Source organism: Tribolium castaneum, chromosome 6 (genome assembly GCF_031307605.1).
Source record: "Tribolium castaneum strain GA2 chromosome 6, icTriCast1.1, whole genome shotgun sequence".
Taxonomy (NCBI): domain Eukaryota; kingdom Metazoa; phylum Arthropoda; class Insecta; order Coleoptera; family Tenebrionidae; genus Tribolium; species Tribolium castaneum.
Window position 1 is genome coordinate 3,758,624 of NC_087399.1, and position 14,199 is coordinate 3,772,822.

The 14,199-nt window shown below is 41.2% G+C and overlaps 2 protein-coding genes across 8 annotated transcripts; both read left to right on the forward strand.

Annotated features, from left to right (window-relative positions):
- The first annotated feature begins 147 nt into the window (after positions 1-147).
- Positions 148-4,910, forward strand: SamDC (S-adenosylmethionine decarboxylase). 3 transcript variants are annotated; one of them, XM_008198690.3, is made up of 7 exons: positions 148-336; positions 550-636; positions 2,906-3,347; positions 3,400-3,492; positions 3,591-3,611; positions 3,705-3,860; positions 3,906-4,910. In XM_008198690.3, exons 1-7 carry the CDS (start codon positions 230-232, stop codon positions 4,041-4,043), a joined length of 1,044 nt encoding a protein of 347 aa, XP_008196912.1. In that variant the 5' UTR covers positions 148-229; the 3' UTR covers positions 4,044-4,910. The 3 variants fall into 3 exon arrangements, with proteins under 3 accessions (XP_008196912.1, XP_967273.3, XP_008196913.1); XM_008198691.3 differs by lacking the exon at positions 148-336 and adding an exon at positions 353-489; XM_962180.5 differs by lacking the exon at positions 3,591-3,611.
- Positions 4,911-4,997: 87 nt separating this feature from the next.
- On the forward strand, positions 4,998-13,997 carry Spt6. Of its 5 annotated transcripts, none has more exons than XM_064357411.1 (14): positions 4,998-5,320; positions 5,479-5,557; positions 5,604-5,797; positions 5,850-5,957; positions 6,029-6,055; positions 6,119-6,288; positions 6,347-6,382; positions 6,573-7,712; positions 7,759-8,104; positions 9,582-9,758; positions 9,807-12,177; positions 12,850-12,992; positions 13,039-13,324; positions 13,365-13,997. In XM_064357411.1, the coding sequence occupies exons 1-14, from the start codon at positions 5,282-5,284 to the stop codon at positions 13,709-13,711; spliced, it is 5,463 nt and encodes a 1,820-aa protein (XP_064213481.1). In that variant the 5' UTR covers positions 4,998-5,281; the 3' UTR covers positions 13,712-13,997. The 5 variants fall into 5 exon arrangements, with proteins under 5 accessions (XP_064213481.1, XP_064213482.1, XP_064213484.1 ...); XM_064357412.1 differs by having other exon boundaries at positions 13,039-13,318; XM_064357414.1 differs by lacking the exon at positions 6,029-6,055.
- The last annotated feature ends 202 nt before the right edge of the window (positions 13,998-14,199 follow it).

Genomic DNA, 14,199 nt, shown 5'->3' on the forward strand with positions numbered 1-14,199 from the left:
AGTCGTGACACTGGTCGTTTTGTTTGAGTAAATCCCAGGGAAAATTTTGAATCGGATTTGATTCAATTCCGTGCGAGTGTGAAGGCCGCGAGTCGAATTCCGCATCGTCTAGGAAATTCATTGTTGACAAATGCGCGCGCAATTTGTTCTGCCGGCATCGAGCTCGAATTGAATTTTTATCTTCATTAGAATTCGAGCGAGAGAAGCGACCGGACGTCCCGGCTTAAAAATGAGTGACAGTGTTCAATACTTCGAAGGAGTTGAGAAACTCCTCGAGATCTGGTTTACGACGAGCAACAGCAACAGCAAAACGGCCGACTTGCGAAAAATACCAAGGTTTGTTTCAGAGATTTGTCCCGGACCGGTTTAGACTGTGACGGCACCGTCCGACCGAGATCGATTTTTTGTGGCCACCGTAAAAATGCACGGCATGATCTAATCGCGCCATCAGCTGTTTTCATTTATTTCGAACCCGGAAGGGCCGGCTAGGTTGCAATTTGGACGCGGTTTAGGCCCGTTTTTTCACTCTGGGTTTGTGTTTGCTTGCAGGGCGAAACTCGAGTCGCTTTTGAAAATTGTGAGGTGCGAAATCATCAGTTTTATGAAAAACGAACAAGTGGATGCCTACGTGCTCAGGTGAGAATGTTTTTATTTCGGAGATTTGTGGCGCCCGTGGCCTTGGAATCATTTGTTTATTATCACAGATTACGCAAATTTGAGGGATTTTCTATTTATATGGTTGGCACGAACCCAAACAATTTTTGAATTTTTTTGCAAACATATCCATCACCGAATTTCCAAAAAAATGTCAAGGTTTTAATCATTTTAATAGATTTAAGTTCAGGGTCCTGCAATTCAATTTCGCTAATTAATACAGGACCGGCTTTAGAATTTTTTGGGCTGCCGTTTTGGCAGAGGGCAGTCGATCACTTCACAGTGATAATGAGGTTGTTAATCTGCGACCTTTAAACTCGTTTTGATTATTTAGTTAATGTCTTGCGATAATAATTTATTCATTGAATTTTATTTTTAAAACTTGATTCTCGTATACTACAAAAAAAGACAAAGATAAAGTATTTGTTGAATCAGGAGTCTCACTCGATAACGGGTCTATTAATAGATTTCCGAACTATATTTAAGTTCTTTCCCGGTTCAAGTTTTTCATGACACGAATTTACACAATTCGGGGTCACTTACACTCCAATTAATTTTTTTACTCTTATTCAACATTGTTGTGTATTAAAGAGGGTTACTGATTAATTAATTTAACTCTTGTGTGTGATAGCACCGATAGCAAATGCGCTTCTTTCCAGATTATTCCATGTGATATTGCGGAAACTTTCATATTTTTACGAGTTGGTAACAAAAATGAACAGTCAGGAGCGAGTCGAATTGCAAAGATTGTATGTAACTCTAAACCTCTGGAAATAAACAATCGGACAATTGCTTTTCTGGTCGCAGAAATGCAGGTCAGGACATGTTTGCATTATTTCTTCCTTGTTAATTTATAAAAGTATAAAAATACTCGTCTGGCATTTGAACTTCATTATCATTTCGATTCTTTATCAGAAAATAAGTTTCGGAATTTAGCAAAATCGCAGAATATAATCAATTCCATGGTACTAGTAACCACTCAATTATTTCAAATGTGACTAGCATTAATTATCAAAATTTAATGCTCAACGATTTGCGGTCTAAACGAATTAAAAGTAGGTCATTTATTTGCAATATTTGTAAAAACAGCAACCCAACACATAATATACTACTGGAGGCTGCTATGATTTTATTAACGTGGGCGCCAGGTATTAAAATCACAGATAAAAATAATTGAATTCAAGTATTTAGGTCACCACAAATTTTATTCCAGACGGAAATGTGAATTGGCTCTTGATTGCTTTAAATAATACATCGGGCAACTGATTTATTGCAATTGGGAACAAAAAAATATTTATTAACCAAAAGATAAAAGAAGAAAAGAAAAGACCAATTTTGTTAAGTTTGATGTAGGTATTAAACCCTGTTCTTTTTTTGTGATGCAGTTTTCTAAATTGCTGTTATTAGAAGCCTAATTTTATGCAATTACGGGAGGTTACTGAAGTGAAATCATCAAAAATTGCGAGGTCAACAAACTCTCTATTCTTTAACGTACTAATATTTTCACAATACGTTGTTTTTATTTTTTTTATTTTCTTATTTTCTTATTTTTTATTAAGCGTTTTTACTTAAACTTCATTATTTTTATATTCGTTTGTATATTATGTATTTGTAAGGTAAATTATGTTTTTTGTTATGAATATAATAAAATTACCACTGTGTCTTCAGTAACGCTATAAATGATAATACGGCAACAAAACTTCGATATTAAATACTGATTAAATAAAATTTAAAATTGTGCACTATTTTACACATTTTTATTTAGTTAGCGCGACACGTGACTGTTGTAAGCCTAAAACTCCCATTACATAACAAGCAAAAAAAAATCGTGGTGAGGGTCAGCTTATCTGGCTTATCACCGAAGACTGACCTTTACAACGGCCCCCTATTACCCCAAATTTGATAAGATCCGTCTTGATAATTCGGTAAGAAGCCCAAAAATAGCCCAAATTCGGCAAATATTGTTTTTAGCGGAAGTGTGCCGCTAATTACGGAAAGTTTTCCCTCATGTCGAATATAATTGTAAACTTTCGTCGGATTTATCTGAAATCGTGTGCGTCGTCATAGTCGCGGCGTATCACAACGACCTTGCCCTTGCAGAATCGATCTTCCTACCCTTCTCTCTGGAACGCGTTGATTTTTGACGGACTCACCCCCTGCTACATAAATAACCCGCCACCACCATTTTGTTGCGCAACATGCGAAATATTTAATTGGGGGCGTCCACCAGCAATGAATTTTTTCCTTTCAGCGAAAGTTCAATGTTCATTTCGAAACGTCGTTTTATTTTGAAAACTTGCGGCACGACGACGCCGCTTTTATGCCTGGAGCCTCTCCTACTTCTGGCCGAACAATACGCCGGATTTACCGAAGTCGAAGACCTCTTCTACTCGAGGAAAAACTACAAAAGACCCGAACTCCAAGTAACCCCACACAAGCATTTCGATCAGGAAGTGGCGCTCTTGGACTCGCTGTTTCCGGACGGGGTGGCCTATTGTATGGGGGCGGTTAACAAGGATTGCTGGTACTTGTACACTTTGAACCCCTTCCCGAGACGAACCCCCCATCAGCCGCTTCCCGCAGTCAAGGAGGAGCCCGACCAGACTTTGGAGATCTTGATGACTGACTTGGACCCCGAAATTATGAGTATTTTCTCGAAGGAAGAGTCGCTGAATGCGACCGAAGCCACAAAGGTCGGATCATTTCGTAAAAAAAAACTGTTTCGGTTAATTGTTTGCATTACAGAGGTCCGGGATCGATAAGATCATTCCTAACATGATAATCGATGATTTTTTGTTCGAACCGTGCGGATACTCGATGAACGGAGTCACGAAAAATGTGAGTTGGAACTTTTGCCCACGACTTAACCGGTCATAAATTTAGTCGCAATCTCGAGCAAAAATTGTTATTTGTTTCTTTGTTTACATGTCTATCAGATAACCGCGGAAATGTCAGACGTAAGTAGCTTTATTCAGACTGGGCCGCTCATCATTTGTGTATTGTATCACGTGTTTTGGAATTTAGCGCTAATTTTGAAATAATTTTCCTAGGGCTGTTATATGACGATCCATATCACGCCCGAGCCGGAGTTTTCGTACGTCAGTTTCGAGACGAACGTTCCTTGTAGCTCCTACAGGGAGATCATCAGCAAAGTGTTGGACACGTTCCTGCCGGGCAAGTTCACAGTGACGGTGTTCGCCAATCAGGTGCGGTCGTTTGTCACGTAGCAGCGTTTTGATTGGTTGTTGCAGGCGTCGCCAACTAAGGACACGGCCGAGGAATTCCAGTACTTGAGCTCGATTGGCGAGTGGTCGCGTCGCGACATCCAGCATTGCCAGTTCAAAAACTACGATCTTATCTACACCTTCTACTCGAAGTTCCCGAGCTGAGGGTGTCAGGTAAAGTTGTACTTTTGTGCAGCTGATTGTATCACCCCCATCCTCGCCTCCTTTCTCCTCTCTTCCATTGTCTCAGTCGTCTTCCTTGAAGTCTCCTCACGTCGTCTGTTTCAAAAGTACAAATCTGCATCGAGAGGGTCTCGACATCATCGCTTTGGATTCGACGTTTTCGCCCCATTTCTTGTACTGTTTTTTAATTTGTTCGCTCCGGTTTTCACGTTCACAGCGTTCGAGTCGCCACTGGTCTTGTTTTCGTGGTGGCGTAACAAGATTTCGTGAGAATTACTGAAAAACTTTTAAAGCCAGTAGAGAGCATAGTGGACATATGTGTTGTTTTTACCTTTTACCTATGAGGGTTAGGAGAAACATGCATGGAAAGTTTTTAGTTTTTCAGCTGTCCAACACTATGTCGATGCTGCTTTAAGAGTTTCTTCTGATTTCTTTATTACAAATTTTAAGCTAGAGTGGCCACTGGCACTTTCTATTTACCTAATATACGCGGACCTTTTGGGAGGATATTCGACCTGTGTTTATATGTACATTTTTTCGATGTCGAAATTGCTGTTTTACAAGCAGGGTTGCAAAGGTCCATTCAAAAAGTAAGCTATTGTAACTTGATGCTGATCCAATAACCTGTCAGCACTTGTAGGTGCATAATAGCTTATTTTTTACATATTGAGAATATCTTATTTTTTTAAATAGAACATAGACTTTTTTATTCTTTATTTTTACATTACTTACTTAATTACGTAGACTACTAATTTAAACTTAAGGGGTAGAGTAGATTTTAATCTTGACATACTATAAAAATGTTGATGTTTAAGATAATTTAAAGTCAATAAAGTTAACATTATTCAACATGTTGTGTCTCATTTCCCTTCCCAATTCAGTAAGAGCGCCAAAAAAACAAACAGGGGTGCCACCACAAATCACTGTTCCCCGTGATTACCGTTTGATAAACACATCTAAATTGAGTGTTTTCCATTGACAATGTTTTTCGTCCTCCTAAATTTGCGATCACAGTTAATGAATCATGGAAAATTTTAAAATTGCGCATAATTGCCCCACCAGCTGCGCCAACACCACCGACGAAAATCCCCAAATCACCAACCACCATAACAGTGCCCAAAAGTTTGGTCCAGTTTTGTATTTAAACCCGCCCTTAAATTAAAACCAACCCTTTATACTTATAACTCGAACTCAATTTATTACTAAAAACCGCTGCGACCATGTCGGACTTCGTCGAATCGGAAGCTGAGGAAAGTGAGGTAATGCCACCAACATATTTGTGTTTTTGATGCCCCAAATCCCCTTTACTTAACCATTCTTGTGTTAATTTCGCCAGTTTTTGGTTGTTATTTGGTGCAAAAACCGGGCAAATTGCCCAAAATCTTGGTGTTTGTAAACATAACCTCACTGTTCTTAGGAGGAGGAATTGGAGCCCCATGAGCGCAAGAAGCTCAAGAAAGTCAAGGCTGTGGATAGTTCGGACGAGGAGGAGGAAGGTAAATGGGTACAGTTGTTCTTACATTTTCATTAATTTGTGATCAGATGACGACGAACGCCTCAGAGAGGAACTGAAGGACCTGATTGACGATAACCCGATTGAGGAGAGTGAGGGCGAAGACTCGGACGCTTCCGGGGGCGAAAAACGGAAGAAATCGGACGATGAGCTTGACGATCGGCTCGAAGACGAAGATTATGACCTGATTGAGGAGAATCTGGGCGTCAAAGTTGAACGAAGGGTCAGTGCTTTGCACTTTGAATTGTTGAATTGTTTGTGACTGGGTTTTATAGAAATTTAAGCGGTTGAGACGGATTCAAGATGAGGAAAGCGACGGGGAGGAGCAAGGGGACGAGAGCCAGGACAGGGATGCCATTGCCATGGACCTGTTCTCGGATGATGTAAGTTTTTTCCTAATTTCTCGTAGCCCATTTTTTGCAATAAAAAATTTAATTCAAACTTGCACAATAAGGAACGAGAGGAGCAAGTACAACGCAAGGTAAAAGTTAAAAATGCGCCTCGTAACAATTTTTTTTCTTGTAATAACGCTGATTTCATTTAGGACGACGAGAGGCGGTCTGAGCGAAGCCACAGACCGACTGCTGAGCCAGAACAGTTCAATGAGGAGGAAGAAGAAGGCGATTATTCAGACGCTGATGATTTTATTGTGGACGATGATGGACGTCCCATTGCCGAGAAGAAGAGGAAAAGAAAACCGATTTTCACAGACGCGTAAGAATTTTTTCCTATTTTACTCCCACCAGGTTTTGACAAATAATCACGTTTTTAGCACTTTGTTTCGCAATAAAAGTATTTTATTCGAAAGGTTTGTTTGATAAAAATAGCTTCGAATAGATTAATTATTCTAGTGATTCTCTTACTAAGCTGCTCCTAAATCACATGTGTGAATTAATCACGTTTTACGTAAACATTTTCAAATCCTCATCGCTTTCTTTGCATTTCTTCACTCGAATGTGGTCAGTTTTTGCAAGTGTTAGACTAGTTGTCTCTTCCAGAGCCTTGCAAGAAGCCCAGGAGACCTTTGGCGTCGATTTCGACTTTGACGAGTTCACGAAATACGAACAGGACGACTATGAAGAAGACGAAGACGAGGAAGACGAATACGAAGAGGACGAAGAAGGTGAAAGGCGCCGTCGTCCGAAGAAAACCGCTCGGAAGAAACCGACCAAAAAATCAATTTTCGAAGTCTATGAACCAAGCGAACTCAAACGTGGCTTTTTCACGGACCTGGATAACGAGATTCGGAATACGGACATCCCCGAACGGATGCAACTCCGGGAAGTCCCCATCACGTCAGTGCCTGAGGACTCGACCGAACTGGACGTCGAGTCCGAATGGATCTACAAACAGGCTTTTTGCAAGGCAACTGTCTCAAATATGGACGCTAATCTGACAATGGAAGCCCGCGAACGGCAGAAAAAAGGCCCACAAACAATTGGCAAAATCCGAAAAGCGCTTGATTTCATGCGAAACCAGCAGCTGGAAGTCCCATTTATTGCGTTCTACCGTAAAGAATACGTCCAACCGGAGCTAAATATCAACGACTTGTGGAAGGTGTACAAATACGACGCCAAGTGGTGCCAACTCAAGAGCCGCAAAGAGAACCTCCTCGCCCTGTTTGAGAAAATGCGCTCGTACCAACTGGACCAAATCATGAAAGACCCCGACGCCCCCATTCCCGAGAACGTCCGCTTGATCCGAGACTCGGATATTGAGCGCCTTAACAGCGTCCAAACGGCCGAAGAACTACAAGACGTCCACAACCACTTCGTTCTTTACTACGCCCAGGACTTACCAGCAATGCACGCCGCTTGGCGAGCCAAAGAAAAGGAGCGCAAGAAGCAGGAAAAACGCGCGGCGCGTCTCAAACTGATCGCCGAGAGTGAAGAAGGGGCGGAAATCCCCGAAGACATGGACGACGACCAAGAGGACGAGCCCGAACCTGAGACATTAAAGTACGCCAATCGCTCGGGTTCGTACGCTTTGTGCACCAAAGCCGGTCTAGACGCACTTGCCAAGAAATTTGGCTTGACCCCCGAACACTTTGCGGAGAATTTACGGGACAACTACCAGAGACACGAAGTGGAGCAAGAGCCAGTCGAGCCGCAGGAAGTTGCCAAACAATTTGTGTGCACGTATGTGTGCCTGGCTTTTTTGTCGATTTTTTATGTGGGTTTGTAGGCAATTTCCAACGGTTGATGAGGTTTTGCAAGCTGCGAAGTACATGGTGGCTTTACAAATTGCCCGTGAGCCACTTGTGCGTAAATGTGTCAGAGAAGTTTTTTTCGAAAGGGCTAAAATGACAGTCAGGCCGACTAAAAAAGGGATGAAAGTCATCGACGAGACGCATAATTGTTACAGTATGAAGTATATCAAGGATAAGCCGGTGAGGGACTTGACCGGTGACCAGTTCCTCAAACTTACGCTTGCGGAAGAAGAGAATCTCTTAACTATCACGATTAATGAGAATATTGAAGGGAACACGTCTGGGTCGTACATTGACGAAGTCAAGCAATTGTACATTAGGGTAAGTCTATTTAAAATTTTGCCATATCGAAGAAATGATACATTTCAACTTGTAAAAATAAAACAATCTTTTATTTATGTACACTATAGGTTTATCAACCATATCTATTTATTCGCTGAAAATGTCTTCAAAAGCACCGAGAAATAAAGAAATGTTTTTTTTTGTTTACGCAAGTGTCGATACCTTTTATCAGACGCCGCTTATAGGACGCTTATTTTTTTATTTTTGAGGTTTTTTCCCATCTCAATGTTTTCTAAACCATTCCAGGCACTTATTTCCCACAAACCAGATCGTTGTTGCTCCTTATGTAATTTTTATTATGTTATTATTTATGTTAAATAAATATTATCTTGTTCCAAAGTTTATAAAAGCATCACAATTACTAGTTCACTAAAATATCTCTTCCCTGAATAATAGGATATTAAGAAAAAAAAAAGAAATTTTTAATTAATTAATTAATATTGTCATTCTGAAACCAACTAGGATTATTTAATGGGTTATTTCACGTGAAGCGGATAACGAAAAAATATGTGACAACCTGAAATTCGGTTACAATTATTATTTTCCTAAAATGTATGAATTTAAATACGTTATTTTTTTTGTGAGCTTATTATTTAAAAAGTTATGGAATTCTAAAAATTGACCAAATATAAAGCATAGCGCTTTTGTGATCTGTTATTTTAATTATTGAATGAATAACAAAATATTTGAATTTTTTTACTGTACTATACTGTACTGCACTGTATCTTTTAAAGGAATGAAGATCCCATTTTGCGACTTCTAGTGTAAAATCTACACACTATAAGCTATTTTCTGAGATAAAAAAAAATGAAAAAAAGGTCTAAGTTACTTAAATTCAGGTTTGAAACTTCAATTATTCTACACGAAAAAAATTCCAAATTTCGAATCTGATTTCAGAATTAAAAAAAACTGTGAATGTTTTATATTTTGCACCATTTTAAATATTTTGTTATGCGTAACTTAGTTGAATAACAGTTTACAAAAATTCTTCCCCGTTATCAAACAGTAACTAATGAAATAAAAGATAAAAATTTAAATTAAGGTAAATTTTGGTCTAGCAACAATGTTTTTAGATACTATTTTTTGGACAAATCATCATTTATTTTATAATTAATATTTTGAATTTTATTGTAATAAATATTTTTTAATCAATATTTAAGGAATTGCAAAAATATCTAAAAAAAAACACATGCATAGAGAAAAATAAAGTATATAACAGCAAATGCTGATTTTTGTGTGATTGTTTAAATGGATTATTAATATCTACTTTAGACAAATTACTTGAATTACGAGCATTTTCTTCCCACATTTATTTCTTTTAAGTTTAAAGCAGAACCGCTGTCAAACGGGCAGTCAAAAAAAGTTTTGTTTTTTTTTAAGTTATCGAATTAATTTTTTGTCTTACGCGGATAATAAATAATAACATTTTAACACTGTGTTTTAATGGGCCTTTTAGGACGAGTTTAGTAAAAACGTGCAAGACTGGAACGCCTTGCGTATGGGCTGTGTCGAACGGGCCTTGACTCGCTGCGTCTTGCCCGACTTGAGGGGCGAATTGAAGCGAACTCTTCTAGCCGAGGCCAAAGAATCGGTGCTAAAGGCCTGTTGCCGAAAATTGTACAACTGGATTAAGGTAAGCCGTTGTACAATTTAATTTTTCCCGACACGATGTTGTTTAAAGATTGCGCCCTACTCTGTGAGCTTCCCGGACGAAGACGAGGACGAATGGGACACCTCCAAGGGCATCCGCGTCATGGGCCTCGCCTACGTCCCCGACTACTCCCAATCGGCCTTCGCTTGCATAGCCGCCCCTGACGGCGAAATTACCGACTACCTGCGCCTTCCCCACATCCTCAAGCGCAAGAACAGCTTCAAGCCCGACGAGAAACTCATGAAAGAGTCCGACTTGGTCACTTTACGCAACTTCATCAACATGAAAAAACCGCACGTGATCGCCATCGGGGGCGAATCGCGGGAGGCGCTAATGATCGCCGACGACCTCAAAGCCATCATCACCGACCTCGTCGAAAACGAGCAATTCCCCCAAATTAAAGTCGAGATAATCGACAACGAATTGGCCAAAGTTTACGCCATCTCCAACAAGGGGGTGTCCGATTTTCGCGATTACCCCGAACTGTTGCGACAGGCTGTCTCTCTAGCGCGCAAAATGCAAGACCCCTTGATAGAATACTCGCAATTGTGCAACGGTGACGAGGAGATTTTGAGTTTACGGTTCCACCCGTTGCAGGAACAGATCGGCAAGGAGGAGCTCCTGGAAGCCGTCTGTCTTGAATTCGTCAATCGGACGAATGAAGTGGGCGTTGATGTGAATCTGGCCGTCCAACAGGCACATAAATCAAACTTGGTGCAGTTTATTTGTGGCCTGGGGCCGCGTAAAGGCCAGGCCTTGTTACGTTTGTTGAAACAGACCAATCAGAGGCTTGAGAATCGGACACAATTGGTCACAGCGTGTCACATGGGCCCCAAAGTTTTTATCAACTGTTCCGGTTTTATTAAAATCGATACGAACAGTCTTGGGGACAGTACCGAAGCGTACGTTGAGATTCTCGATGGGTCACGAGTGCATCCGGAAACGTACGAGTGGGCGAGGAAGATGGCTGTGGACGCGCTGGAGTATGACGATGACGAGGGGGCGAACCCGGCGGGGGCTTTGGAGGAGATTTTGGAGGCGCCTGAAAGGCTCAAAGACTTGGATCTGGACGCGTTTGCCGAGGAATTGGAGAGACAAGGTTTCGGCAATAAAAGTATCACGTTGTACGATATTAGGGCCGAGTTGAACTGCAGATATAAGGATTTGAGGACTCCGTTCCGCTCGGCTAACCCCGAGGAATTGTTCGATATGTTAACGAAAGAAACACCCGAAACTTTTTATATTGGTAAAATGGTCACAGCGAGTGTTGTGGGCATTGCGCGGCGAAAGCCACAAGGGGAGCAGCTAGATCATGCAAATCCGGTCCGAAACGATGAAACGCGCCTTTGGCAGTGTCCTTTCTGTTTGAAAAACGATTTTCCGGAATTGTCCGATGTCTGGAACCACTTTGATGCGGGGGCTTGCCCTGGACAAGCCACTGGTGTTAAACTAAAGCTAGATAATGGAATTTCGGGCTACATTTATATCAAGAATATAAGCGACAAGAATGTGGCTAACCCGGAAGAACGTGTGAGTATCGGTCAGTTGATTCACTGCCGGATTATGAAAATCGACGTCGAGCGTTTTTCCGTCGATTGCACCTCGAAATCGAGCGATTTGTTGGATAAAAACCACGAGTGGCGGCCCCCACGTGACCCCTATTACGACACCGAACAGGAAGAGAAGGACACAAGGGCCGAAAATGAATTAAAGAAAAACAAGCAAAGACAAACTTATATCAAGCGAGTTATTGTTCACCCTGCCTTTCATAATATTTCATATGTTGAGGCAGAGAAATGTATGGCGAATATGGACCAAGGCGAGGTGATAATACGCCCGTCGAGTAAAGGGGCCGACCATTTAACAATCACTTGGAAAGTGGCCGACAATATCTACCAACATATTGACGTGAGAGAGGAGGGCAAGTCCAATGCCTTCTCTCTGGGTAAGACTTTGTGGATCGGTGGCGAAGAATTCGAAGATTTGGATGAAATTATCGCACGACATGTCACACCAATGGCGGCGCACGCGCGCGATTTGCTCTATTTTAAGTACTACAGAGACACAAACGGGGGTCATAAGGATAAGGCAGAGGAGGTTGTTAAAGAAGAAAAGAAGAAAAACCCGTCGAAAATACACTATATTGTCAGTGCGTCCAAAAGTTGTCCGGGCAAATTTTTATTATCGTATCTGCCACGGAATAAATGCCGGCATGAGTTTATTTCAGTGACGCCTGAAGGTTTCCGGTTCAGGAAACAATTGTTTGATTCAGTAGCGTCACTGTTTAAGTGGTTTAAGGAACATTTCCGGGACCCCATCCCAGGGGGGATGACTCCGGGGACCCCACGGGCCAGTGGGCGGACGCCCTACCAGACCACTGGGACTACACCCAATTTCAATGGTAATTGTACCATTCTTGTGACTAATAATACTACTATTATAATAATATTACTAACACACTCACTATTCGATTACGGCAAAACCATTCAAAAAGTAACTATTTTCATGAAAACTTATGTAATGGAATTATTGCATTTGTTTGCAAATAATCGTAGAACAATGATTTTTTTTAGAAAAATAGAGTAACAAAAAAGCTTTCCAACGATAATATATTTCATAGTGTTATGTTTAATAGTTTCAGAGTTATTGCTCGATTAATGTCAAAAACTTGTTGAAATAATCACACATTCACTTTTCAAATGCCGATTACGGCAAAACTATTCGAAAAAGTAGAACTATTTTAATGCAAACCTATGTAAAAAATTGTGGGATATCGACTGGCGTCGAGAAAATGGCCAAATTTTTAATTGTTTTAAAGTTACGATTTTTTTACAATTTTTGCTTTTGTACAAAATTTTATGGAAAATTAAGAGAGCTTTCTCCATCATGTTGTAATATTTACACAAAAAAGTGGAACTGTTTAAATGTAAACTTATGTAAAATGATATTGAAAATCTATTGCCGTCGAAAAAATCTCCAAATTCTCAATTGTTTAAGTTATAATTAATATAATAATAATAGTAATAATAATAATATTTGTACTTGTGCCTCAGTTACAATTTTTGGGTTTTAGCGATGAACCCTGAGGCCATTCAACGAGTGGCTCAAAATTTGCCCACGCATATGATGCAAACCTTGTCAGCTGTGGCCAATCAAACGCCCCATTACCCACACACACCAGGTGGCGCTTACGGCGCTAGCAACTACATCAATACGGTATGTTCAAATTTTGGGGGAATTACCATTAAGTAAATTTTTCCAGCCGTATACTCCAAGTGGCCAAACCCCCTTCATGACCCCTTACCAGACCCCCCACACGCAGCAAACGCCCCGTTACGGCCAGCAAACCCCCTCACCGCACATACCCCCAAGTACCGCCCCCCACATGAACGGCCCGTTCCTGCACCCGGGGGCCGCGACCCCCAGCCAGCGGACCCCATCGTACCGACACCCCCCTACGCAGTCGCCCCTCATCCAGAGCAGTCCGCACCCGAGCCCCCACGCGCGCTCGTATGCTGGTAGTGACCACGGGCGAGGTTACGGTGATTGTGAGTATATTTCGGCGGGTTTGCTTAGTTGTTGGTTTAGCTTCCAGAGGGTTTCCGACTGAGTCGCCCCGTGGGTATGGCAGTAGCCGGGGGTATGATGGGCACAGAGGGGCCTACTCGACTGAATCAACCGATTGGCAGAAAGCGGCAGAGGCTTGGGCTAATAGATCGAAAAGCGGGACTCCGAGAAGCGAGTCGAGGAATACGCCCAGGTCAGGGGGGCAGAGGACCCCCAGGTTTGATGATATTCGGGGGGACCTTGAGAGGACTAGGATGAAGAACGTGGGGAAGAGCCCCAGGTCGTTACGGTCGACGCCAAGGACCAACACCTCGCCTCATTCCATGTCTCTAGGGGACGCCACCCCGCTTTATGACGAAAGTGTTTAAGACTTGTACCAGTTTAATATTTGTACAGTTTGCTCAAGTTTGAGCCACTCTGAGGTCGTTTTTCAACGTATTATTTTAATAAAATAGTCGTTATACAAGTTGTGGTTTGTTCTGAGGTAGGCGCAGTAGGAACTACTGATTCTGGACGGATATTTATCGTGTATTTTTATATTGTTTCTATCATTTTATCTGGTTTTGCCGTAGGGACAATCATTTCAAATTGACTATTTTGTTATAGCCAGATTGTATTTATTTGCCCATTTATAATAAATACGAAATAGCCCCAGTGTGGTGTTTCACTTACCTGTTATTCCCTCAACGTCTTTCCAGAACTGCCAACGCACCGAATTTTTCGATTTGGAGGAATACAAAAATTAACACAACACAATGAGCAAATAAATTGTTTTTGTGCACTTAAAATAAAACACTCCTTATTCTCATAAAAAGTAAAGAAAAAAAATAGACGACCAGCAATACACTTGCGTTTG